Genomic DNA, 27,754 nt, shown 5'->3' with positions numbered 1-27,754 from the left:
TAAGTGTAAAGCCCATGGCACTTTGGCTAACCTCCCTAGATGTGGACGGAAAAGAGAAAGAACCTCGTCTAACATCCAAAGGTTCAAGCTCTCCTGCAGTCCGAGGGTACAACAATGTCAACCCGTACTATCCGTCGACATCTGAATAAAAAGGGACTCTGGTAGGATACCCAGGAAGACCCCACTTCTGACCCAGAGACATAAAAAAGCCAGGCTGGAGATGGCCAAAAATTTCCCGGAGAAAGCCAAATACGATTTGGAAGAATATTCTCTGGTCAGATGAGACAAAAGTAGAGCTTTTTGGGAAAAGGCATCAACATAGAGAATACAGGGAAAAAAACGAGATCTTCAAAGAAAAGAACACGGTCCCCACAGTCAAACATGGCGGAGGTTCCCTGATGTTTTAGGGTTGCTTTGCTGCCTCTGGCACTGGACTGCTTGACCGTGTGCATGGAATTATGAGGTCTGAAGACTACCAACAAATTTTGCAGCATACTGCAGGGCCCAGTGTGAGAAAGCTGGGTCTAACTCAGAGGTCATGGGTCTTCCAGCAGGACAATGACCCAAAACACACTTCAAAAAGCACTAGAAAATGGTTTGAGAGAAAGCATTGGAGACTTCTAAAGTGCCCAGCAATGAGTCCAGACCTGAATCGGAGAGAACAAGTGTGGAGAGATCTGAAAATGGCAGTTTGGAGAAGGCATCCTTCAAATCTAAGAGACCTGTAGCAATTGGCCAAAGAAGAATGGTCTAAAACGCCAGCAGAGCATTGTAAGAATCTCATTGATGGATACCCGAAGCGGTTGTTCGCAGTTATTTTGTCAAAAGGTTGTGCTACCAAGTATTAGGCCAAGGGTGCCAATATTTTTGTCAGGCCCATTTTTGGAGTTTTGTGTAAAATGATAATGATTTTTTTTTTTTTTTCATTCTCTTTTGTGTTTTTTCACTGCAAGCAAAATAAATGAAGATATTACAACCAAAGCATTTATACTTGCAATGATTTTCTGGGAGAAATTGAGCATTATCTGACAGAATTGCAGGGGTGCCAATACTTTGACCAGCAGTGTATATGTTGTGTTTAGGGATGTCCCGATGTGATCACGTGATCAGAAATCGGTCTGATCGCGCCATTTTTCAGAGGATGGGAATCGGGTGAAAAGGATCGGGTTAATTGAAAATTTACATGATGGGTAATTTGTTTTTTTGGTTGTTTTTTTCGTGCATTGTTTTTGTTTTTCTCTCATCATTGCACAATTGTTGGGACTCTTGGGATTCTTGGGATATTGTTTATAATAATTCATTTACAAGTTATATTAAAATGGTAAAATTTATAAGTTTATTTACAGTGGGCGCATCGCTTTATTAATATGAGGTATAATACATGTTTTTGGATAGTTATTTTGAGATTTGGGGGGGTATGTAGGGGTACCTAAAGGGTTAATTCCGGAAAGTCAGGCTACGTCACCAGTTTAGGAACGGAACTCACTCGGAACCCGGGGACTACCTGTAATTCACATTATGAAGTCGGCCCGGTCAGACAGTAACATGTTTAAAACGTGTTTTTCAAAAAAAGCTTTTTTGCGGTGGGGGTATCGTATCGGGACTCTGTATTGGCAAATTCTAAAAATCAGGTGACTCTGACTTTGGTGCAAAAATATGCGATCGGGACATCCCTACTTGTGTTTTTTCATTGAACGAAGGAATACAGTTAAGACTTGTGTGCTACCATCAGAAAGAGGACATCGTAATACCTTTTCAACTTATCCCATATTATGGAGCTTCCTTTATCATCGTTTTATAGGCATTGGGATTAGTTACAGTATTGAATCGGAAAGTTCCACACCCCTATCTTGATCACATTCATAAATGGTTTGTGGTCAAGGCAACAAATGTGGTAGCTTCTCCTTGATCTCTCTAAGATCTTATGCCATTCAAACTTGTTTTGAAGTTTATTGTTTACAGCAGCCTTCCTCAAGAGTTTCCTTTTATAAACTCAATGGTTTCTATAGTGAAATTATTTTGTTAGCAGTTCACGCCACACAAACTGCCCCTTCCTTTAAAAAACATCCCTTATTTAAACAGTAACTTTGTTTTACCACAGTGTTTAACTATTTGATTTTTTCCCCCTCTGATGCTTATATTTTACATCCATCAGTTTCTTTTAATTATGAATAAAGTGGTAGAGCCACTAGCCTTCTCTCTAGTTGGACTGTTGCCATGGTGACAAATAATGAGAACATGTGCAAATGTCTTTCTGCATATGATTACTGGCTGTACAAAAAGCAAAGTTTGTATTTATTGTGTACAAATGTTAATTAATAAAATAATATTGGAGAAAAGGCATGCAGTCGTTTGTTGACCGTTCATGTTTGCCATTTCGCGTATATTATGTGTGTGCACCTGTTCTAGAAATTTGCACAACAGTTGTGTTTGATGAACATCCACACGCGGTGGGTGTGATCAGACTTTCTCGCGCTATATATAATGCGGAATTTCCTGACTCCCGAGTGCAGATGGAGGGAATGACGAGAGCAGTCGGACAACTCAAGTGAGTTCTTATTTAGTTGACATTTAAAAGGAAATATGGACCGCCGCAGATCTACTTGTGTGAAACTTTATCTCTGCGCTAACCCTGCAGGTACAGTATGGTCATAAAATTTCTTGTTTTTTTTGTTTTTTTTTTAATTATTCATTTCAGGCAGTTATATTCATTTTTACAAGCACAGTTAATTTGCTTTCAATTAGTAACAGAACAAGTGAAAAAACAAGACAAAAATGCTTGAAAGGAAGTGGGACAAAGAAAACTTAATAAATCCCAGCCCGAATTCTCATTCATAATGCATATAAATAAAACATTTTCCTGCAACCTATTTTTGCTTTAGGTAGTCACATAGTAGACCCCCCCCCCCGACAAAGTTAAAGGAAGAACAATACCCGCAATGGTAATTTCCTCTGTCAGCAAAGAGGGCAAATATATATATATACATTACATACACACAGTACCTACAGAATTTACAGGTTACAATATGCCTCAACTGGAAAATATCGCCTCTTGTTATGAAAGAAATTTCAGAATACAAAAGCCAAAAATACAGTATAGAATGCTAGACACAGCTCCCAGAGTTTACTAAATGTAACAATTATAGCTGCTATGCCACTGGCTATTGCTTAGCATCTTCCTGGCGTCCAATTGGCTAAGAGGGGCCTCTACTGCATGTATATTTGTGTATCCAAACATCCTCTTTATTCGCCCCTCGTGTTCCGACAGCTTTACATGAGCGTATTAACTTTAATTCTTTACTCTTTTCTTTGTTTTTTACATGATGCATAACTCTCATTTTACCTTTATTGTGCAAAAATCTAAATGTAACATATATTTGTTATGTTTTGATGCATTTTTATGCTTGATAAAAGATATAGGTCTGAATTTTATTTTAAAGAGGAGTGCAAGAGTAGAAAGTACTTTTTCAGCCTTGTCTGTGTTCTCCGCCATATATATCCCCCTTTTGCCTTCAGAACTGCCTCAATTCTTCGTGGCATAGATTCAACAAGGTACTGGAAGCATTCCTCAGAGAGTTTGGTCCATATTGACATGATGGCATCACACAGTCGGTGCAGATTTGTCAGCTGCACATCCATGATGCGAATCTCCCGTTCCATCACATCCCAAAGATGCTCTATTGGATTGAGATCTGGTGACTGTGGAGGCCATTTGAGTACGGTGAACTCATTGTCAAGAAACCAGTCTGAGATGATTCCAGCTTTATAACATGGTGCATTATCCTGCTGAAAGCAGCCATCAGAAGTTGGGTACATTGTGGTCATAAAGGGACGGACATGGTCAGCAACAATACTCAGGTAGGCTGTGGCGTTCCAGCGATGCTCAATTGGTACCAAGGGGCCCAAAGAGTGCCAAGAAAATATTCCCCACACCATTACACCACCACCACCAGCCTGAACCGTTGATACAAGGCAGGATGGATCCATGCTTTCATGTTGTTGACGCCAAATTCTGACCCTACCATCCGAATGTTGCAGCAGAAATCGAGACTCATCAAACCAGGCAACGTTTTTCCAATCTTCTATTGTCCAATTTCGATGAGCTTGTGCAAATTGTAGCCTCAGTTTCCTGTTTTTAGCTGAAAGGAGTGGCACCCGGCATGGTCTTTTGCTGCTGTAGCCCATCTGCCTAAAAGTTCGACATACTGTGCGTTCAGAGACATTCTTCTGCCTACCTTGGTTGTAACGGGTGGTTATTTTAGTCACTGTTGCCTTTCTATCAGCTCGAACCAGTCTGGCCATTCTCCTCTGACCTCTGGCATCAACAAGGCATTTCCGCCCACAGAACTGCCGCTTACTGGATTTTTTCTTTTTCGGATCATTCTCTGTAAACCCTAGAGATGGTTGTGCGTGAAAATCCCAGTAGATCAGCAGTTTCTGAAATACTTAGACCAGCCCTTCTGGCACCAACGACCATGCCACGTTCAAAGTCACTCAAATCGTCTTTCTTCCCCATACTGATGCTCGGTTTGAACTGCAGAAGATTGTATTAAACCATGTCTACATGCCTAAATGCACCGAGTTGCCGCCATGTGATTGGCTGATTAGAAATTAAGTGTTAACGAGCAGTTGGACAGGGGTACCTAATAAAGTGGCCGGTGAGTGTATACTACAACCAGTGGTGGATGAAGTACTCACTTTTTAAATGACTGTACATATACAGGTTAAAAAAAAATTATCTAGGCAAAAGTACAAAAGTACTTGCTCAAATGTTTTTGTAAATTTAAAGGTAACGTAATATTAAAAGCTTTATACAGAACTATAGATGTGTTATAATCGACAAGGTCTTGAAGTTTAAGCAATTTAGATTATAGAAATAGTTCACGGGTGTGATCCAAAACACCAGTCTTATGAATGATGCAAACTAATCATTTCTGTACTATGACTAGGGATCTGTTGTATTATGATAGGTATTCCCCCATACACACACAGTATGTAAAATATGGAAAAACCAAAGTACAGTACAGAATACGGAGTGCATTCTGAGAGAGAGATATTTTAACTTAATTTAAAATTGAGGGGCCTCTTGAAATCTTTTTATGTGTTTGACATGGGGTTTCCATGACAGTTTGTTGTCAATTATAACCCGTAAAAATTGCAATTTGTACACCTTCAATATTTGAAATGATAATTCAGTATCAAGTTTGTTTATTTCAGTTTTACTTATATTTGATGATAACTCATTTATATCTATCCATTCTTTAAATACGTGTAGTTCCTTGTTCACTGTAGTTCCAAGTTCATTACTTTGAATACATTACAAATGTCATTTATATACAAAGAGAAAAGTTTATGCCCCAACACTGACTCCTGGGGATCCCCACATGAAATACCAAGTTTGTGTGATGGGCCTATTTTTACACATTGTTCTCTACCTGATAAACAACTTTTCACCCATTGTTGTATGTCTGTGAAGGTTAATTTGGTTGTTTCCTACTTTTCTACGATTCTGCCACGTTTTAGACAGCGCGGTGGAGCGCAGAGCTCTGAGAGAGGTCGTCTTCCCCAAACTACGAGAGCATTGCAGACACAAGCTGGGAGTGGATTTCAGGGTCAGCACACACTACTCAAAAAATTTTTCACTTTAGTTTCTTTGCATTATGTACAATTGTATTTGATGTGTTGTGAGTCGTTGCGTTGTCCCTGACTCACATTATTTGATAGTTTACTATTTTTCTTCTCAAATAATTTTGATAATTCATCTATGGCACTAATAATTATTATCAGAGGATGTTAGTAACGCGTTACATTTACTCCCTTACATTTACTTAAAATAAGATAATAATTTATTGATCCACCATAGGTGAATTTCAGTTATTGCAAAAGCATCAAAACAGAATACAGTCAAAAGTAGAAAATATAAAAATATATAAAAGTTATATATATGTAGGTGGAGTTTGACTTTTTGGGAGGGGTTGCAAAACATGGCGATGACCCTGAAATGCAGTATATATTGTATATGTATGTAAAGTGGTACCTCTACCTACAAGTTTTACAGATCATTTAGATGACATCGTGCTGGAAAAAAATACCATAGTTTAAAAAAAAAACAATCAGTAAATGTTTACTCATTATTTTTCACTGAATACTTTTTTACTTATACTGGAGTACCGTAATTTTCGCAGTATAAGACACACCTGACTGACTATAAGCTACCACCCACCAAATTTGGCACCAAAATGGCATTTGTTCATAGATGAGCCGCACTGGACTATAAGTTGCAGCGGTTCTCACTGTATTATGGGTTATTTCATAGACTCTATTGATATTTACACCAAAAGATATTAACCGGTAACAATTTAAGACCAAATGAACCCACATGAAGCTTTGAACCAATTGGCTGTAAAGCTTCATTGCTTCAAGATGCTTCATTTGGCCATCACTACTCCCCTGGGGGAGACGGTCAACCTCTGCTGCCACCTCCTGTCAACACTGTTGTTGTCCAAAATACCTCCTAGCATGCATTGCAGCGCTACAGATGTAAATAACAATACAAATTCATGTTCTGTTCTAATTATTCCTTCAGTTACTGTTCCGGTTGTTTCATTAATTGCTAGTTATGGTATTTGGTAACAGTTTATTTGACAGTCACGCCATAGTCTGGCAGCCACAGTAATAGGGTGGTAGGTGGGTCCCACACTTTTTGTCTATGGCGTGGCTCCCAGGGCGTGGCCTCCCTTCTGCCTGGGCTGCCGGCCGCGTGAGTGGTGGGAGGTCGGATCTCCGATCTCGTGTCGCCCTGCGGCGGCTCCTCGGCGTTCTCCTGCCTCCGCCTTCCCCTCTTTTCTCTGCCTGGGTATCCGCCCTGCGCTCCGTCGTGGGTCGCTGGCTGGACGCCTGTGTATCGGCTAGGTGTCGGCTGCTCCGGCGGGGGGACCCTGCACTGGCCTGGGCATGGTGGGCCGTTGGGAGTCCCATTGCGTGCCGTGCCGGGTGGGGGGCTGCGGCTGTGGCCCGTGGGCCGTGTGGGCCGGGTGGGCGGACGGGGGTGGGCGTGGGGTTGGTGGTGAATCCCCTCTTCCCATCCCTGAAGGCCGGTGGATGGGGGCGCGAGTGGCTTGGGGGTCCACCTTGGATCCCGGGGGGGTGACGATGGCTCCTTTGCTCGGCTGCGGGAAGAGGGGTGGGTTGCACTGGCTCCCCCTCCACCGTCCGCCCTCCCTCCCTGGGCTGGCTGGGTGGGGGCCGTGCCCTTGGGGTGGCGCCCGCACACGGTCTGCACTCGTCTGCGTGGCTATGGCGTGTTTGGTGGGGCTCGCGCGCTGCTGGATGTGATTGGGCGCGCTCGGGTGGGGGGCCCCGGTGCAGGAACTGCCGATGGGGCAGCGTAGGGTCGGTTGCTGATGGGCTTACACTCACAAACGATTCAGAGGATTACTGGTTTCTAGATCACAGAGCTCCACCCCTCACAATCACTTAGCTTACAGACTCCCCCACCCCACTCCTCTTCTTTCTCTGGTCAACAGGCCCCCCATATGGTGTCAACCGGAAATACATCTAGCTGACAATAGCACCAACATATTCAAATTTAGTGTAGGCGTTCAATGTATTTCTTGTTGGAAAAAAAAAAAACAACAATAATAATTATCACGGTCTTATGACAGTCTTGTGACACACCTATCAAATAAAGTGTTTCCTAATACCACAAATAAGTCAACAAATAAGCCACACTGGACTATGAGCCGCAGGATTCAAAATGAAGGAAAAAAGTGCGGCTTATAGTCCGAAAATGACGGTACATTTTTGGGATGACTACTTTTACTTGAATAATTTTTAAAATTAATTTTATTAATTAATAGTATTGTTACTTGAGTTAAATTTTTGGCTACTCTACCCAACTCTGATTAAATTAACAAAACGTTTTTGCGTGTGTGTACGTGACAGGTGATCGACCCACACGAATCCAGTCATCCCAGTCACTGGCAATGTGAAAAAACGAGAAAAGACATGATAAGAGAGTGCAGAGAAAGCTCTGTTGGGCCTTTTTTACTGGTAAATAAATCATCAGCAAACACGTACTGTATTATTTCACTCCAATTTAACAAAACGCCGTAGAAGCAATACCCCGATTTGCATGTTTGCATGTATGCTTTCTTTACCATTATCAAAAATCGCTTTAATAGAGGCATTTCAGTATGTTCACTGATCTAAATTAATATTGCAGTAGTATGAATTTGCATTTTATTTTTTAACTTGGAAGACTAAGACATTTTGTATGATGGCAGAAATGTTTAATTCCTGACTGTCAGTCTGTCTGTCAGTAAATACGGTAACAACATATATAACAGTTTCACTCAATTGGTTCTCAAACTATTACAAATAAAATATTCTTCCCCTCATGGCTGAAGTATTCATCATTTATTAGGCTGTAAACGTTTCTTTCAATGGTGTGCCATAGAAATTTTGTGCTTAGATTTAAACACTGTGTGATGCAGTCAAATTTCGTTTCAGGTTGTCATAATCTTTTTATATACTGATTGTCATTCCGTTCCTCTCCACATGACGGTGCTGTTGCAAGGCGTTGATTGGGCATGACTACGGCAGTGCCAGTCTTCCAGCCCAGGTAGAGGTATCCCACTTCCATCTGCTGCTGCAGCAGATCCAACAAGCTGGCCTCAGCACCAGAGAGCTAGAGAGAGTTTACCACAGAGATGAGAACAGCGTTCCACCCTCGTTCTGCTTGAGACGCTCGTGCCTGTCTCAGGTTACCAAGAATTAATGGATTAACTCTTTCAGTGCCATTGACGATGATAGGCATCCAATCATGTGGCCCTTTTCACCCCTCTGCTGGGAACTTAAAAGAGAAATATGTAAAATTTGCATTGAAATTGCCTTAAAATTTAAATAAGAACCATGTTCTTCGGAAATACTTCTGGCATGGTTCTCAGTGGTTAAACCAAGAAATTTCCCATGTTGAAAGTTGATTGTCAGTGGTAAAATTTGTTGTTGTTGTAAATAGTGCTGCAACGATTAATCGATTAACCCGAGTATTCGATTACAATATAAAATATTCAAATTCAATTTTGCTGCTTCGAGTATTCTTTTAATTAAAGTGGCATTTTATGGTTTGTTTTGAAAGTGTTTACATTTTGTTGTATTGATTTGGGTGGATACACTTCCCTCTAGTCTGCCTCATTTCACATGGTTGAATCCAGGTGCTCCCTGTTAAGACCAACGAAGTTTTTGTTTGAGCTAATGTTTTAATACATTAATAATTTAGTTAGGGCACATTTAGCCATTTTTTGGTGGGAATATGTGTTTAAACTATTTGTTAAAAGCTTTGTAAAAAAAAAAAAATGGCATTTTATAGCATTTAAACTAGCAGACTTTTGCTATGTAAGTTAGCCAATTGCGGTGCGTGGAAAACTTCACTCCCGATTCATTCATGTGTAGACGCTAGCAGCTGAGTTGCGGGTTCAAGCTTATGGCTCAGCGGTTAGTGTCTCCACCTGCTGAGTGGACGCATTGTGCGGTGTGGTGCGGCATGGGTTCACGTCACGGCCTGGTCAGAGGGGGGAGTAGATCGCGTCGGTGCGTGGCGCATTTCACACCGGTTACATTTACAGGCTTAGGTGTACTTTAACCACAAGTACGTATACGTGTGTACTTGTATTACAGGTTTGTGTACTTGCGTCTACTTGTATTACAGGTTTGTGTACTTGCGTCTACTTGTACTACAAGTAAGTGTGCTTGTGTGTAGTAGTACAACAGGTACATGTACTTGTAAACCACAAGTGTGTGTACTTGTACTACAAGTAGGTATAATTGTTTCTACTTCTGCTATGTGTAATAATCCTGAATGTACATGTACCAGTATAAAAAGCATGTGTACTTGTATTACAAGTAAGTGAACTTACATGTATTTGTATTACAAGTAAGTATATTTGTGTGTTCTTGTATTTTCAAGTATGTGTTCTTGCGCGTATACTACAAGCACGTGTATTTGTGGGTACTTGTACTACAATTTGGCTCCATGTTTACATGACTGCGTGTACTTTAACCACAAGTATGTGTTCATGCGTTTACTTGTATTACAAGTATGTGTACTTGCGTGTACTTGTATTACAAGTGCTTGTACTTGTACTACAAGTAGGTGTGCTTGTGAGTAGTAGTACTACAAATACATGTACTACTATTATAAACATGTGTACTTTTAAGTGTACTTGCGTGCACTTATACTACAAGCACGTGTACTTGTGGGTACTTGTTCTACAATTAGGCTCCATGTTTACGTGCTTGCGTGTACTTTAACCACAAGTATGTGTTCATGCGTATACTTGTATTACAAGTATGTGTACTTGCGTGTACTTGTACTACAAGTAGGTGTGCTTGTGTGTAGTAGTACTACGAGTACATGTACTACTATTATAAACATGTGTACTTTTAAGTGTACTTGCTTGTACTTATACTACAAGCACGTGTACTTGTGGGTACTTGTACTACAATTAGGCTCCATGTTTACGTGCTTGCGTGTACTTTAACCACAAGTATGTGTTCATGCGTTTACTTGTATTACAAGTATGTGTACTTGCGTGTACTTGTACTACAAGTGCTTGTACTTGTACTACAAGTAGGTGTGTTTGTGAGTAGTAGTACTACAAATACATGTACTAGTACAAGTACATGTACTACTATTACAAGCATGTGTACTTGGAAGTGTACTTGCGTGTACTTGTACTACAAGCATGTGCACTTGTGGGTATTTGTACTACAAGTAGGCTCCATGTTTACGTGTTTGCGTGTACTTTAACCACAAGTATCTGTACATGTGTTTACTTGTATTACAAGTAGGTGTACTTGTGTTTAGTAGTACAGTACAAGTACATGTACTAGTACCACAAGTACATGTACTAGTATTACAAGCTCGTGTACTTGTAAGTGTACTTGCGTGTACTTGTATTACAACATGTGCACTTGTATATACTTGTACTACAAGTAGGCTACATGTTTGTGTGCTTGTGTGTACTTAAACCACAAGTATGTGTACATGCGTGTGCTTGCACTACAAGTAGGTGTACTTGTTTCTACTTATATTGTAAACACGTGTACTTGTGTTTAATAGTACTATAAGTACGTGTACTAGCCCTGAATGTACATGTACTAGTGTTAAAACCATGTGTACTTGTCTTACAAGTAAGTGGACTTGCGTGTATTTGTATTACAAGTAAGTGTACTTGCGTGTACTTGTACTGCATGTACACCAGCACAGCCAAGCTACCCACGCAAACCGAAATGTCTTTTTCTAGGTTTTGAATAAACCGCAACATTCGTATGATAACGCAGCTTGATGCTCAATTGCGAAGCGCTTATTTGGCAGTCCAAAGCGTAAGGGGATGTTGTGAGCTTCAACAGTTTGATCCTGGTTGTAGTACCATTTTTGGCCACCAACATATTGCTCCTTTTAAATTAGTTTGTCAAATGTGGACATCTGGATCAGACGCTTAACCTGGTCAATAGTGGCAAATGAGTTTATCTGTATTATTCTTGTCTGGCTTTACAAGACTAATTTAATGGATTTCATTGCTTGACAGGAGGAAAATTACATTGAGAATTTGGTGAAGGTGTTTCAGACTGCTGTGAGTCTGTGTGTAAGCAAGAAGCTTCTGACTGAAGCGGAAGGTCTCACATTCAACCGATCAGGTAAATTAGGTAGCGTCATATGAATGTACTGTGCAGGAAGTATGCATTTCAATGTCAATCATTTGTTATTGCGGCCAGTCCTTGATGTAGATCTACGCTTTGCCCTTGAAAACTGTTCTCGAGACGACATCAATGGACGTTGCCTTGTTTACGTTCACAAGGTCACTAATCTTAAGGTAAGATAGGTGGACTGCTTTCAATTAAAGGGCAACTGAAGACCTTTCCGGATTTTGGTGTAATTTTACGAATATAAACTTTGGACGAGTTTGTCAAAACAACCATGACATTATCAAAACGTAATTGCAAGGATAATTTGCGTTTTTTTGTTTTTTTTTTGCACTCCGTTAATGGTCCCTTCGCAAACCTGGAAGTGTGACGTAGATTCCCCGACGCAACAGAGAAGACTATCCACAGCTAGCATAGCAGCAACAACGATGTCAGTGATATTTCCACCAAAGGTAACCATTCAGGATCGCTCTTTCGTGACGCTACCGGTGGCAAAGGCTCCCAGGAAAGATGAACTACAATTAATCCCTACATGTTTGAACCTGAGGCGTCAGATGACAGCGATTTGCTTGACACAGGAGATGTCGTCATGACGCCAATTGACAGCTTCACGAACGGGAGAATGAGTGGTAAGCCTAAGTCCAGCATTGTGATTTTTTCATTTGAGAGAATGCGATTACATGGTTGTATATTTTTCCATGCTCTCCACATAGCTAAAACTGGATATTAGGTAATGGGACAGCTCTAACCGATCTAAATATGGTAAAGCTAGCCCAAATGTGGCTAAATGAATGATATGTTATTGATTTTTCAAAATAAATGACAAAACGATTTTATTTTCCAGGTGTTGCTGTAAACCGTCAAGTAATTACCCTTCCAAGAGTATGCCTTTGTCTTCAGGAGATCCCAGACGTGAGAGCCAAACTTGAGGAGGCTGAAGCACTGACAGGGGTATGAATTACATTAAAAATAAAACCATAAATTGTAAACAACATTGACACATTTTGTTGACGGCTTAATGTATTCTACTGGTATATAATATATTGTAATTATATTACATTCTGAAAAAATATTCAATAGGCCACAATAATAAATGATACCAGATTTATGTTGAATCAGCATCAGCTTTCGCTGTCAGATTGTGACACAACATATAAGCTAAGTTATACCAAGCACACATCAAAGAACATAAATTTAGTAAGCAACACAAAGTTAGGATAGCAACGGACTAGCGCAACATTGAAAAATGATAATGGCAGTGGGAAATATGTATTTACTCTTTTCTGTAGCATTAAGTGTTCTCTATACAAAGATGAAGCATTATCATTAAAATATGAAGGTAACTAGATTTGTCTTTTTAAAAATGTGTACTGTATATATGACTAGTTTATGATTTCATGTCATCAAAATTTGCTACATTTATTTTTCCTGAGTCATCGTCATCTGATGTCGCAGACGGAAGAAATTCAGCATCTGGCAGGCCTCATAGGATCTCTTCAGTCGTCATCGCTGGACACCACATCACTTGGGTCATCATATGACTCGACCCACTCTCTCTTGATTTTGGGAAACTGGGTGGCGACTGACTTGCAACGCTTTTTTTCATCGTGTTCAGCGTTTCCGCTGCTTAATTTTTTATGTTTGGCTTCCTGGAGAAAAAAAAAAATCACAGCAGCATGATAATATTGGATGAATCCTAATTTTATTTTAATAATAATTTCTTGGTGATAAAATAATAATGCCCCAGTCAAAGCAGCCAAGGACCTATTTGGTGCTATGGACATTTGAATTTACATAATACCTACTGATATAGTAATAAAATCACATGAGTAGACCTGTCAGCAAACCTATCTACTTATGACAGGGCAACAGCAACAACAAAAAAATGTCGCGCTTCAACAAACAGGCAGTAGGAGTCCCCCTCGTTTATCAACAGAAGTGCATCAAATTTTAGAATCATAAAAGCCGTTAAGGGTCTCTACTTACGTCTTTGTAAAACCAAGGTTCCAGTTACAGGTTTTCAAAGCTGTCGTGGCTGAAATGATGAAAACAATGAGCCGATTGGGGACCTGTATGCATGCTCACAAAAACGGTCCAAACCTTTGCAGGAAAAGTTTTTTTTGGACCACTCATAGAGTCTCGAGTCTTCCTGTGAGCAATTCATTGCTACACATCGAGATGGCATGACGAATTCCGCAAGTAAAACCAGAAAATGTTTGCAATATATGGCGTGGATAGCGTGGTGCTATATTTCCATGTTCAGAGTGGTGGCGAGGCTCCCTGGAAGTTACGTCATCAGGTAGCGGTCGGCAGGGCGGCGCGTCCCTCGTTGCGATGGTGTTGCTATGGCCATAACTCAAAAACTACGCGGTCAATTATTTTTTTTTTTTTTTTTAATGTGACTTTTTGAGACAGCGAATGATGCATTTAATACAATTCAACTGAGTAAAACTAGTGATGCACGATAATGCATTTTTCAACCGAAACCGATAACCGATAATTTCCTCCTCATTCCAACCGATAACCGATAATGTCAAGCCGATAATTCTATTATAAGATTTATGTAAAATTTTAAAGTATACACAAAAGAAAATATTACTGTGCAAAAATATAATTTATTGCTCTTTTTTTCAACATAAAGTATGAACAAGTCGTCAATTCAAACATCTAAATAATGACAGATTGTCTGACATTGTGTAATGGTAAACCTTTGGCAACAATTACTTACAGAGTAAATACCTAAATTGCACAAAAATGCGTTTAAAAGTAAGCCATTCCTAACATATATAACATTAATCCGCTGCAAAACACACCTCCTTAAAACTAGTCAGTTTTAAGTGTAAATCTATTGGCAATAAGTGAAATTATCTGCGATCGCTTCAAGTGTATTTCGCTCAGATTTCTTGGAAGAAAAATAGCTAGCTAAAAATAATCTTAACAGCCTTGTTTTAAGCAATACATTATTATACTTAATCCTAAAAAAAAAAAAAAAAAACTTGAAGAAGGAAAGATTTTGAATAATATTTGTGGCTACAGAATATTGATTTAAGAATTTGATTATCTACTGTGACTGTAATTGAGCAGAGAAATAAGTTAAATAATTTGAAAAGTGATTGCTAATGTTATATGCTTTGTTGCACACTGTGAAAATGATTACCTCAAAAGAGCGAGATGTCATGTACCCATTCTGTAGCGCTTTGTTTACATTTGCGGCTTTCACGACATTTGCGTTACAGCAGCTAAACTGCTACACGACAGTACTATTTGGACGGAGTTGGAGCTCGCAACCGCGTGCGTGTTGTTTTGTGCCTGAGTTTTATTAAGCCGAAAATAAAGGCAGCGTTACAAAGTCATCTGACCGATCGTCATTTCACATTCTGAATGCATTATTGACTGGCTGACTTCGTTTTCTCCATGTTTAAATTATCTTATAACCACTGTGCCGTCATGATAAGCTTGCTTACCGGACATCACTTTTTCATGAAGAATGGTGGTCGTATAAACTGCATTATTTATTTTATCCAGGGCTTTGGTTCTCAGGTCATTAAGGTAAAAAAAAAAAAAAACATGTCTCGTCTCGGCGGCAGCGGCAGCTACATTCGTACCGGATAATCCGCCCGCCCCGGCCGGTTCGCCGCGGAGTATTCGGGTCCTGGCTCTGCTCGCACGCCGTGGGGGAACGCTCGAGATACCGGGGTGTTCGCCGGAGGTCCAGAGGCCGGGGAACTGGGCTCGGCCCGCCCCGCCCCGCCTATGGCGAGGCGGCGGCGGCTTGCCGGACTGGCCAGAGCGGCGGGCTCCGTCGGAAGACGGCTACTTGCCGACTATCGGTCTCCAGTAGTGGCGGTGTTTAGCCTTAGATGCGAATTTACCACCCGCCTTGGGCTGCATTCCCAAACAGCCCGACTCTGTATCGTCACAAGCCCTGTAGTTTAACTTAGTGTTTACAATAGCTTTAGCATTCCTGCTTGCAGCAGCCTCGTATTTGTTCCAAAATTCTTTGTGATGCATTTTTAAATGGCTGCTGGGTTAGTGGTTTTGAATGAGGACGCGTTCTTTCTGCCTCGTGGAACTTCTATGGTACATGTTTCGCAGATGGCGAGAGCGTCGTTTTTTTTAGTAACAGCCGCCATAATATTCAACTACTTCTTGTCTTGTAACTCCACCTCCTCAACCCCTCCTCCCTCAGGGGCTTCAGAGAGGGGAGGGGTTGAGGAGGCGGCTTGCTGAATTCTTTGGTTGCACATATTTGGAGGCAAAATCAAGTATATAATTATCGGATTGCATTATCGGTTCAATTTTTTTCTTATCTGGATTATCTGTGTGACGTCATAATTGCCATTATCGGCCGATAATTATCGGTGACCGATATTATCGTGTATCTTTAAGTAAAACACTCAAGAGTGAAATCCGAAAAGCTCTTCAGTTGCCCTTTAAACACACACTCAGACAACTAGTTGTCTAAAGTGGACATGAATTAAATAAAATGATTTCGGACAAAAGGCAGATTCCAGGCTTCCTTGATTGAAAGGCAATAACACTTTGTGTTTTTGACTGAAAAACTAGTGCCAGAGCAGTGTAGCCATGTGATAACAAGTTGTGTGTGGATTTTTTTTTTTTCGTTATGATTGTTCTCTCACAGGACACTTTTCCTAGCTCCGCCGGATTAAGATCGTCACCAAGTGAAAAAGATTTATTCTCCGATCTGATTGACAACTTCCTACAAGGTCTCATCGACTCCTGCCAACTTGAGGCATACATACGCACTACGGAGTGTGACCCCCGTCATGGTTACACCACAGCCCGCAGGCATGCGTATGCAGAGCTGCTCTCCCATCAGGTGTATTTGGACCTGATGAGATTGACTGACCACATCAAAGATTGTAGAGAATTTTCTAGCTGTTACCTCACCGCTTTGGCACGGGAGCAAGTCGAACAGGAGGAACTGTGTGACACCTTGTCGAGGTTTTACATCCTCAAAAGGTCAGAGATGGAAGAGGTCAGATATCTTTGTTGATGCAATCTGATCTTGAAGGCACAACATTTGTCAAGTGCAAAAAACATTAGGATAACAGCAATTAACTCTAAATAGATCCAAGCCTACGTTCTTCAGAGCGACCACCGGCGTCCACTTGTGCTGACTGGAGGTCCTTGTGCAGGGAAGTCAGTGCTGCTAGCTCACTGTGCTCACCAGGTAAATGACTATTTTCTAATACAAGCAGTAATGGTAAATTATGAAAACAAAATGTGGATAGTAGTGTGGCAGAACTGGTTTGAAGGACATGATGGAACACACGAAGGGATTTTTAAGACTTATTATTATTTAGATACCTGTAACTATGTAACCAAAACAGACTTGTGAACACAACTTCTGGCTAAGACTTTTCATTTATTTAAAAATCAGTGAGAGAGCAACTACATTTTTCTTCCACTGTATGCACTGGGATGCACTGAATCAAAGTCTTGTCTTGGACTTTAAAACATAAGAGGTGAATGGACAATGATATAATCAGTATTGAAACCTCTTCTTAAATCCTTTCTCTATAGATGAAGTCCTGGCTGCATGGCGTTGATCCTGCTGTGATTACCTTTTTCACCAGCTTTCCATACCTCCCTTCCCCAGAACGCCTGCTGTCCATCTTGAGTTATCGAATCCTCAGGAGTTATGACCATTCATCATATTCACAGGAAACCTGCTTTGGAATCATGTCAGGCCATCACCAAGATGCTACGGAGCCCAAAGATTTAAGTCATCTGAACCTAAGCACCATGTTTAAGGCAATCAAAAACCCTGACATCAGCCTATATGAAAGAACAGAACATTTTTGCTCGCTTCTTTCATCACTGCCCTCTTCCAAAAAACCACTAGTTCTGATCCTGGATGGTATGGATCAGTTGGGGCAGAACTTTGCTATCCAAATCATCAAGAGCCTGCCCTCCCCTATTCCTGCCACAGTCAAAATCATCCTAGGAATCTCTTGCTACCAAACCCAACTAATGCAGGTTATCAAAATACAATACCCAGAGTGCAGTGCACCGCTCGGTGAGGAGCAGCTGGGCTCTGTGGATCTACTGCTGGGCGTTGTAGACCGGAAGCAATGTTTGGAGATGCTAATGTCACTGCTGAGCAACTCTGAGAGGAGCGTGACCTCAGGGCAGCTAGCACTGGTCAACCAGGCCCTGACTTCCTGTTGTCTCACCCTCTATATCCGGCTATTACACTTTCACACATCACTCTGGTGCTCAGGTACGGTAAAATAACACAGACTTGTGGTATGTTTTTCCCCACATTTATTCTCATCTGTACATTTCGGTTTCCCATTAGATGCAGAGGTGTCGCATCTCCCTGACGGGGTCCACTCATTTATTGCTGCCCTGCTGGATCACTTGGAGCATAAATTTTCTTCCTCTGTGGTGACTCGTGCCGTTTCTTACCTCAACCTCTCCAAAGTTGGGCTCACAGAGGCAGAACTTGCAGATCTTTTATCCAGAGCGCATGCCAATCAGGTCACACAAATAGATGTGGAGAGACTGCTTCTAGATCTGAAGGACTTTCTCATCAGAAGGACTGTCATGGGATGTCATGTTTTATCTTGGGTGAGCCGACATTTTGGAATTGTCGTGGCTAAGACTTATTTAGACTCATGTGAGGCCAGGAAGGAGATTCATTCAGAAATGGCTGATTATTTTATGAGTGGATGGAATGCATGTCTTGAAAAATCGAGCAAAGATGAGGCCAGCATGCAAAAAATAGAGCAGCAGTCACTCTGGGACGCTCTCTGTGGGAGAGAAGCTGTGGAAATGATGCATCACTTAGAAGAAAGCAAGAGAGTGGAGTTGAGATATAATGTGTTGATGTCATGGAGGTTCCAGCATGTTCTGGTGAAAGCTGGTCTCCTGGCAGATCTAGTGACCATGTTGAGGCAGGAAGATGGATCTTGGGCTAATCATAGGGTATGTGCTCTTCTGGCAAGCATACTGGCATTCTCATCGTGCTTCCTGCAAAGCTCCCCACTGGAGCTGCTTACCTTGATGGAGACAAGCCTCCTCCCATATGTGGAGCTCTTTCCTGCACTTAGAGTTTATGTCAATGAGATGAGATTGGAAAGGAGGACAAGAAGCTGCAGATTGGCAGTGGTGCTTTCTCCCGCTCCTGACACTGTCGCCCATCTTCGCCATCTCCAGTGTGACGGCGGACCGAAACGGCGCACGGTGAGCGCTGCAGGGACACAGCTTGGGTCACTCGCTATTGTCATGTGTGATGGCTCTGCATGGACATGGGACGGCTCAGGCTTTGGTCTAGTACGACTTTCGCCGAGCTCTGAGCAGGAAATCAAGTTTGTAGGGGTAAAAAGCAGCCAGCAATTCGTCTTGTTTCGGACTCCATGCAACAAACTGTTATTGTGTGATGTCACTGCTCCAGAAATCCTTGAGGAGGTCAAAGCCTCACAAACATTGAACATGTTAGAAGGCTTTGTGGCGTTTGAGAAACAGTTTTGTGTGTGGTGGAAGCAGGACAACATTGTTGGGCTGTTTGACGCCTCCAACAGAACTCTGACCAATTTGCAGTGTCCAAGCTACGTAACCTGTGCGGTTTTCTGCTCTCATGGTTCCTATATTTGTTGTGGCCAAGAGGATGGCACTGTTTCTATATTTGACATAGCCAGTCATAGCCTCCGTTGCTCCTGTTCAAACTCAAACCATAGTGCGATTGTGTCGATAATCATCTGTGAGGATGAACATGAAATGGCGTGTGTTGAAAAGTCAGGAGGTATAAAATTATGGAACATTTCTGACAAAATGCAAACGCCGAGACTTGTGAAAGAAGCCTCTGATGGGAGCCAGTTCAAGAACATGGTCAATACTGAGTACTTGCCTGAATTTAGTAGGTTATTGGTATGTCATTGTAACCAGGTCACAGTGTGGGACACATCTGAGTGGGAGAGGTACGACCACTTCTTGGCTCCGCAGGACCAAACATTCGTTCAAGCTGTGTTCTCCCAGGATGGACACCATTGCCTGGCATGCCTCGAGGCCTATACCCTGGTGTTGGTGTGGAGGGTCCGCACAGGGCAGTGCATTCTCTCCTTAGATGCCAAAACCCAGCCTCATACACTTCTCACAACCACCTCCGATATTGTTTGCGTCACTGACAATGGCTGCCTTCTTGTTTGGGATGCCCAAATGGTTTTTGTTGCTGCTGAAGCTCCAAAAATGAAATGCGGGGTGATGGATGTGATGGTTGAACAAACAGGTGGTTGGTTCTACACAGTAGATGGGACAGACACAGTGTGGAGTTGGAGCTTAGAGACAGGTCTGCCCCATGCAAACTTCCTGCATGATCGTCCTGTGAAAAGGATACGTCTTAGTCAGGACGGCAAGACCCTTGTGACACTTTCGGATGAAGATATATACATTTGGCATACAGATACGGGGCAGAATCTACTACGTATCGGTGGGAGCGGAGCTAAAGATGTTCATATCACGCCCAATTGTAAATTTGGTGTAAGTATTTGCGAGCAGGGACTGTCCCGGGTTTGGAAAATGGTGCACGGGGGCGTTGTGTGCAGTATTCACTTGTACCTTTCTGATGCACAGGTGTCGCCTGAAAGCACCTTTCTCATTGGCCTTCATGGCAGAGACCTGTTGGCTGCCAGCCTGTGGTCGGGCATAATTAGCAAAAGCTTCCTGAGAGCAGAAAGCTCTGAAAATGTTGTCGCTTTCCGCACACTTTCCCAACATGCCGATTTCGTGGCCGTGATAGTAGCATCAGGTGGGGTCTACACATGGAAGATGTCCGATGACACAGTGTGCAGGCACTTTCAGCTGCCAGGAATGTTTTACTGTCAGCCACAAAACTTTCAGATGACATCAAATGGGAGCTTTGCATTGTTGTCTATCGATCATGAAGCTATCACCCTCTTAGACGTGTCTCACGTCAGGTTGTGCTCATTTAAAGCTGAGGGTTCTGTAATAAAAGCCTGCATGGATGAAACTGGATCTTATATTGCTTACATATCACAGCAAACAAGTCAAGAGAGTCAGAGATGTGCCTGTCCTCAGCATGCACATCCCATTCTCAATGTGGTGCAACTCTCGGATGGAAAGAGAGTTGGCAGGGTGTTTCTGGGTAAGGATCCGTCGACTATGCTTGTGAACGGACAGCAGTGTGTGTTTGTTGGGTTTCGGGATGGGTCAGTAGGTGTGTATTCTATTTCTGGGTCCTTGACAGATGTCGAGAAAGGCAGACGGTGCAGAAAATTCAGGAGTCATTTAAAGGACTGCTGTTCCTACTCAGTACCACTGAGGTGGGTTCCCCTAGAAACACCTAATGTTATATGGCCTTGTAGCATTGATTGATTAAATATGTAACACAGATCATAGATTTGTAACCGAAGTTGTAATTGTGTGACTCGATTCACAAATGCGTAACTAAAGTCATGAATGTGTACTTCATGTGTTTTGTGAATACCGGACTTGTGGAGTGAATGTGGTTTTATACATATGGTTCGACCCTGACCTGGACTAGGGAGATCAGATCATGTCGTGCGGTGCGGTCCAATGCAACACTCGTACAGCGCCACAGACTCCCACCCTCCTTCCTGCTAAGTATTGTGACCAAACAACTGTTTTTTTTTTTTTGTCACCAGTGCAGCTGGCGTTTGGTACTTAAAGTTAACGATGATTGACAGGTTTGTAGCTTTGATCTGGCCAGAGAACACTTGGTAGCTCTACGATCAAAGGCACAAATGTGTTAAGCATCGTTAAGCTTGTTACTGTAATGCGTGGCAGGGCAGGATGCGTGCATAAAAAGTAAAAAAGAGAGCGGACTTCCACTTATACATTATTATCACAAAAAAAATAATAAATCCAGCCTGGAGTACAACGGTCCATGTACACGCGGTCATAATTGACTTCAACAAAAAACGAGTAGCAAGAGAAGAAGAAAACGAACATAAATAATCACGCAGGCCTGCCTGTTCAATCACGTGGCGTATTTAAGGCACCGTAAAAAAAGAAGTGTTTGACATAGAGCACTGCCCTCAAGATGACTCGAAAGCGCAGATTTTTACCTCTCTCCCAGTTGTTATTTGGCACCGATTGACCACAGAAAACCGGAGATATGATCTTTTTAATTTCATAATAGGAACTATAAAGGAACTATTTAACTATTCAAACTAGGAAATATTTTCTCCACTAGCGGGCACTCATGCTCTTTGGATGAATGATGCTTCAGTTCTGTTGATTTTGTTTCTCTCGACAGAATTATCTTTTTTGTATTTCTTTGGCAAAAAGTAATGTTAATGTAATAGGTTATAGTACAGTATAATCAGGGGTGAAGTGGCTAGAATTTCTTGCCGGAACTCCCTGACATATAGTTCGGCACGGAGCCCTAACCTCCTAAAACCACCGAAATGCTAAAACTGCTTTTGGTACAGTTATAAATATAACACACAATAAAACACAACAGGTTTCACACATACAGTGGTTAGCAAGTTCCCCTCACAGTTCTGAGATTCAATCCCGGGCTCCGGCCTTCCAGTGTGGAGTTTGCATGTCCTCCCCATGCCTGCGTGGGTTTTCTCCTGGTACTCCGGTTTCCTCCCACATCTCAAAAACATGCATGTTGGCTGATCAAGCACTCTAAATTGTCCCTAGGTATGACTGTGTGCGCCTCCTTGTGCCCTGCGATTGGCTGGCAACCGATTCAGGGTGTACCCTGTATACTGCCCATACTGCAGTTAGCTGGGATTGGCTCCAGCGCCCCCGTGACCTTCATGAGAATAAGCGGCTCAGAAAATTAATGAATTAATTAATAGGTTTCACACGTGCATTAGGCTGCTGCATTACACTGGAAAAAGGCATATATGAGAAACTGATTTCCATTCAAAATTGTATTTTTTCACTGATTTACAAAATTCCATCTAAAACTCCATCTAATTTTTATATTTCCTCAAATCTAAAAGCAAAACCTAAATTTTAACTATTCAAGAACATAAGATGTACTTTAAAATTCAAGATAATAGAAACAAATACTTTAAAAAAAAAAAAAAAAAGATATAAATAACATACATTAAAAACTTCCATTTTGGGAGTCCGAAGTCGAGGCAGCAAAATACAAAACGGCTCGCAGAGGTGCACTTGACTTGCCTGGCGCCATTACCCGTTGGCTCACAGACGCCCCCCTTCTGTGTGGCAGAGTACTATCCGCCGCAACCTGAGCCTTTTTAGTGCAGTTTTATTTCTCCTCACAGAAACTAAATATGTCACTAACAAACATTAAACTTTAAGGGTTGAAGACATCAGGAAAGGAAAGAAAATCAGGTCAAATAAACATATCTGCAAATATTATGGCAACATGCAGATAGACGGCAACCAGTACGCCCCAATTGCATGTATCGCATCTATGTACAGTGGGGCAAATAAGTATATAGTCAAACACCAATTGTGCAAGTTCTCCTCTTGAAAAGATTAGAGAGGCCTGTAATTGTCAACATGGGTAAACCTCAACCATGAGAGACAATGTGGGAAAAAAAACAGAAAATCACATTGTTTGATTTTTAAATAATTTTTTTCCAAATTAGAGTGGAAAATAAGTATTTGGTCACCTACAAGCAAGCAAGAGTACTGGCTGTCAAAGAGGTCTAACTTCTTCTAACGAGGCTCCACTCGTTACCTGCATTAATGGCACCTGTTTTAACTCATTATCGGTATAAAAGACACCTGTCCACAATCTCAGTCAGTCACACTTCCAAACTCTGCTATGGCTAAGACCGTGCTGTCGAAGGACACCAGAGACAAAATTGTAGAACTGCACCAGGCTGGGAAGACTGAATCTGCAATAGGTAAAACGCTTGGTGTAAAGAAATCAACTGTGGGAGCAATTATTAGAAAACAGAAGACATACAAGACCACTCATAATCTCCCTCGATCACCCCGTGGCGTCAAAATGATAACAAGAACGGTGAGTAAAAATCCCAGGACCACACAGGGGGACCTAGTGATTGACCTACAGCAGTGCTTCTCAATTATTTTCTGTTACGCCCCCCCAAAGAAGACGTAAATGTTTCGCGCCCCCCAACTCTGCCGCCACTGTAAATAGTGTCATGTCTATAATATGACTATTATAAGTACGCCGCTACCTAACATTGTGTCCTTTTTTTCTATTAAAGAAAAAAAGTAACAGATCAACTTATAATAAAGTATAACTTTATTAAAAAAAAAATTTTTGCCTGAATTTAAAAAAAAAAAGTCACATCCAAACTAAAAATACACACAAGGTACATTTTTGACCATTGGATACTGAAAAATAAAATGTAATAAAATCAGTAAACAATAACTAATTCAAATTGATTAGAAACATTAACTAATGAGGACAATATGCCAAAAAATTTGACCGAAAAAACAAAACTGAATAGAAGAAGGGGAAAAAAGTGTCTTTGGACAGAAGAATAGTTTTTATTTTCGCTGCTCACAGTATCACCTCCTTACGTCCTTTGCAATGGTGTGGGGTTTTTTTGCACTGAGCATGCTAACAGTGCTCACTGGTTTACTGATATAACACTGACAAAGCGGGACGATTGTTGGCAATATTCGGCACGTTTTCGCTGAAAAACAATCAAGCGGCTTATCAATGAGATTGAGATCTAATGTCTTTAAGTGGCGTCTTAATTGATTTGACTTCCAACTGTCCGCTATAATCATTTTTAGACACAGTAAACAGTGGTTTTCCTCATCTACCAGTAACTCCCACTGTATTAAAAGTCAAAGCCAAAAGGCAAACGGCCCGAAAAAAGCGCATTCTCGGTGGCCGAGGGAGAACCGTAGGTGAGGGCGGTCGTTGTGACGATCCCAAGCCGAAAATGGCACTTCTCAGGCGGACACCTGAGAACCGGAGAAGACGGTGGGTAGCTGCGTGAGTCCGGCCGAAAAACGGCTTTCGAAAACAGCGCACAACTCTTCATATCTCTTCTGTCCTCTTGCTTAGTTCAAAAATACTTCGTGCACTCTGAAAATGAGAGCGCCACTGCCACCCACTGAGTGGATGTGCAAGTACACTTTATTCTAGTACGGCAAAAAAAAAAAAAAAAAAGCATGTTCCCCGAGGTCGCATGCGCCTCCCCTGGCATCGCTCTGCGCCCCCCCCCACTACTTGAGAAGTACTGACCTACAGAGAGCTGGGACCACAGTAACAAAGGCTACTATCAGTAACACAATGCGCCGCCAGGGACTCAAATCCTCCACTGCCAGATGTGTCCCCCTGCTGAAGCCAGTACACGTCCAGGACCGTCTGCGGTTCGCTAGACAGCATTTGGATGATCCAGAAGAGGACTGGGAGAATGTATTATGGTCAGATGAAACCAAAATGGAACATTTTGGTAGAAACACAGGTTCTCGTGTTTGGAGGAGAAAGAATACTGAATTGCATCCGAAGAACGCCATTCTCACTGTGAAGCATGGGGGTGGAAACATCATGCTTTGGGGCTGTTTTTTTGCAGAGGGACTAGGACGACTGATCTGTGTAAAGGAAAGAATGAATGGGGCCATGTATCGAGAGACTTTGAGTGAAAATCTCCTTCCATCAGAAAAGGCATTGAAGATGAGACGTGGCTGGGTCTTTCAGCATGACAATGATCCCAAACACACACCCAGGGCAACAAAGGAGTGGCTTCGTAAGAAGCATTTCAAGGTCCTGGAGTGGCCTAGCCAGTCTCCAGATCTCAACCCCATAGAAAATCTGTGGAGGGAGTTGAATGTCCGTGTTGCCCAACGACAGCCCCAAAACATCACTGCTCTAGAGGAGATCTGCATGGAGGATTGGGCCAAAACACCAGCAACAGTGTGTGAAAAGCTTGTGAAGAGTTACAGGAAACGTTTGGCCTCAGTTATTGCCAACAAAGGGTACATAACAAAGTATTGAGATGAACTTTTGGTATTGACCAAATACTTATTTTCCACCATGATTTGCAAATAAATCCTTTAAAAATCAAACAATGTGATGTTCTGTTTTTTTTTTCACATTCTGTCTCTCATGGTTGAGGTTTACCCATGTTGACAATTACAGGCCTCTAATATTTTCAAGTGGGAGAACTTGCACAATTAGTGGTTGACTAAATACGTATTTGCCCCACGTATGTATGATGTCAGGTGAGGCTCTGCTCCCCCTGCCTCCCCTGACCGCACGTCACTCAATGAAAGAGTAGTAAGTATAAAATTCAAGTACAAATGACTTACATTATGCACAGTGAAATTTAAAATATTTTGAAGACAACGCAAACATTGACTTTTTTAATTATAAGGAAATAAGTAACCTTACATAAATGAACAAAAATAAGTTCAAAGTAACATGGAAGATGCTCTGAACTACCCAAATAAAATTGAAATAAACCTCATCAACTCTTTCCTTCCTCTTAAGGATCTGATCAATTTTTAGTTTCATTGCCCCTTTAATTCAACAAGCTGTTTCCCCCCTCTAAAATATTTGTTGTTCCAAAAAAAGTGCATTTGAACCAATCCCAGCTATCTTTCCATGCTGATCACATGTCAGTATGTCAATTGAACGGACAGCGGACTCCAGTTTTATTTTTTTTTTTTTTTTTGCTGCATGCCCTGCAGTGCATGTGCACTGTGTGCAGGGCGACGCGACTTGTCAGATACAGAGAGACGCTGGGAAGAACTACGTGGAATAAATAAATGAATAATAGATATCGGTGGAAACAGATGACGCAACACAAGCTCTCTATTAGGGTTGTTGTTAACACTTATGTATGTAAATTTGATGTTATTAGATTGTTCTTATTGGAGATGCGCGTGTGGCAGCGTGGTCGTTTTTTTTTTTTTTTTTAAACATGTGGTTTTGACAGTTGTCGTCATATTTTCGGGATCAAAGTACCGGCGTACGTACTATGGTATGGTATTTCATGGCGGAACGCCGTTCCGGCTCGTCCCGACCCACTTTCACCCCTGAGTATAACAGTAAAAGTTCATATATATAACTTTGTGCTGAGAAAAAAATACCATTGTTTAAAAAAATCGACCATTGTAAGCAGTTACCCACAATGTTACTCAATGCCGCATATTTTTTCACTTAATACTGTTTTTCACTTGTACTTGTGTACATTTTATGGATGACTACTTTTACTTGTACTTGAGTAATATTTTTTTAAAGTAACGCTAGTTTTACTTAAGTACAGTTTTTGGCGACTCTACTACCTCTGGTAGGAGGCACCATTTGACTTTTCAGCTCAGGGCATCCCAAAGGTTTAAAGCTGTTCTGAATAAAAAAAAGGTAAAAATTGCACATGAAATAAAGCAACACTAGGTAAATTTTCAACCTCTATAAAATATTTTTATAACATTTGTGATGATATGTCGACTGACAACTAATTGAATGACACCTCTTTATATCTTGAAGGGGTCTGTATTGCTTTCGCCGGCACTAGTTAACTTTGAGGAGGGTGGCAGGAACCCTGCCACACAAAAAAACTACAAATGTGCTGACTGCTTTGACTCACTTTCCTTTTCCCCCATTCATTATAAAGACGGAAGTCGATGCGAACACTTTTGTACAAATTCTGGATGATTGTGTAAATCTGCCTCGGTAGCAATGCTAACCTACTGCTCCTCCTCACCTACCTGTTATGTTCCTAGGAAAACCTGCATATGAAATGCTGACAACACATCCCGATTGGTCACCATATCTCGTGTTGGGTTATTCTGAGGTCAAGCGCACCACATCGGAGCGTTATGAGAGGTTGGAAAGGCGAAGAGTGCACGCTGAAACTTCAGTTTGCTCTGCTCTTACAAACACGAGCCCAAGTGTTGTTGTGAAAACTCAATAAAATATGAATACCAAAACATGACTTGAACAACTTCTTGACAAACTGTAACTGCTTGTTGTGTACTTCAGGTCTTCATAATAAACAGGTGTAATAATTACAAAGTCAGGTGACTTAATTTTGTTATTCTATTTGGAGTATGCATTGACAATTTTTGGACAGTGTTGTAGACAAAAACTGGGACTGATAAATTGCAATAGATTTATTTC

General features: G+C 41.5%; 1 protein-coding gene across 4 annotated transcripts; it reads left to right on the top strand.

The window, feature by feature from the left end:
* The first annotated feature begins 2,516 nt into the window (after positions 1-2,516).
* Positions 2,517-25,763, top strand: LOC130917197 (NACHT and WD repeat domain-containing protein 2-like). Of its 4 annotated transcripts, XM_057838333.1 has the most exons (10): positions 2,517-2,638; positions 5,524-5,612; positions 7,945-8,052; positions 8,579-8,764; positions 11,592-11,700; positions 11,779-11,876; positions 16,349-16,705; positions 16,799-16,900; positions 17,254-17,953; positions 18,032-25,763. In XM_057838333.1, exons 1-10 carry the CDS (start codon positions 2,584-2,586, stop codon positions 21,064-21,066), a joined length of 4,839 nt encoding a protein of 1,612 aa, XP_057694316.1. In that variant the 5' UTR covers positions 2,517-2,583; the 3' UTR covers positions 21,067-25,763. The 4 variants fall into 4 exon arrangements, with proteins under 4 accessions (XP_057694316.1, XP_057694317.1, XP_057694318.1 ...); XM_057838334.1 differs by lacking the exon at positions 7,945-8,052; XM_057838335.1 differs by lacking the exon at positions 5,524-5,612 and having other exon boundaries at positions 2,520-2,638.
* Positions 25,764-27,754: the final 1,991 nt, after the last annotated feature.

Source organism: Corythoichthys intestinalis, chromosome 6 (assembly GCF_030265065.1).
Source record: "Corythoichthys intestinalis isolate RoL2023-P3 chromosome 6, ASM3026506v1, whole genome shotgun sequence".
In the NCBI taxonomy this organism is placed as follows: domain Eukaryota; kingdom Metazoa; phylum Chordata; class Actinopteri; order Syngnathiformes; family Syngnathidae; genus Corythoichthys; species Corythoichthys intestinalis.
This window is presented reverse-complemented; position numbering and strand designations above follow the sequence as displayed.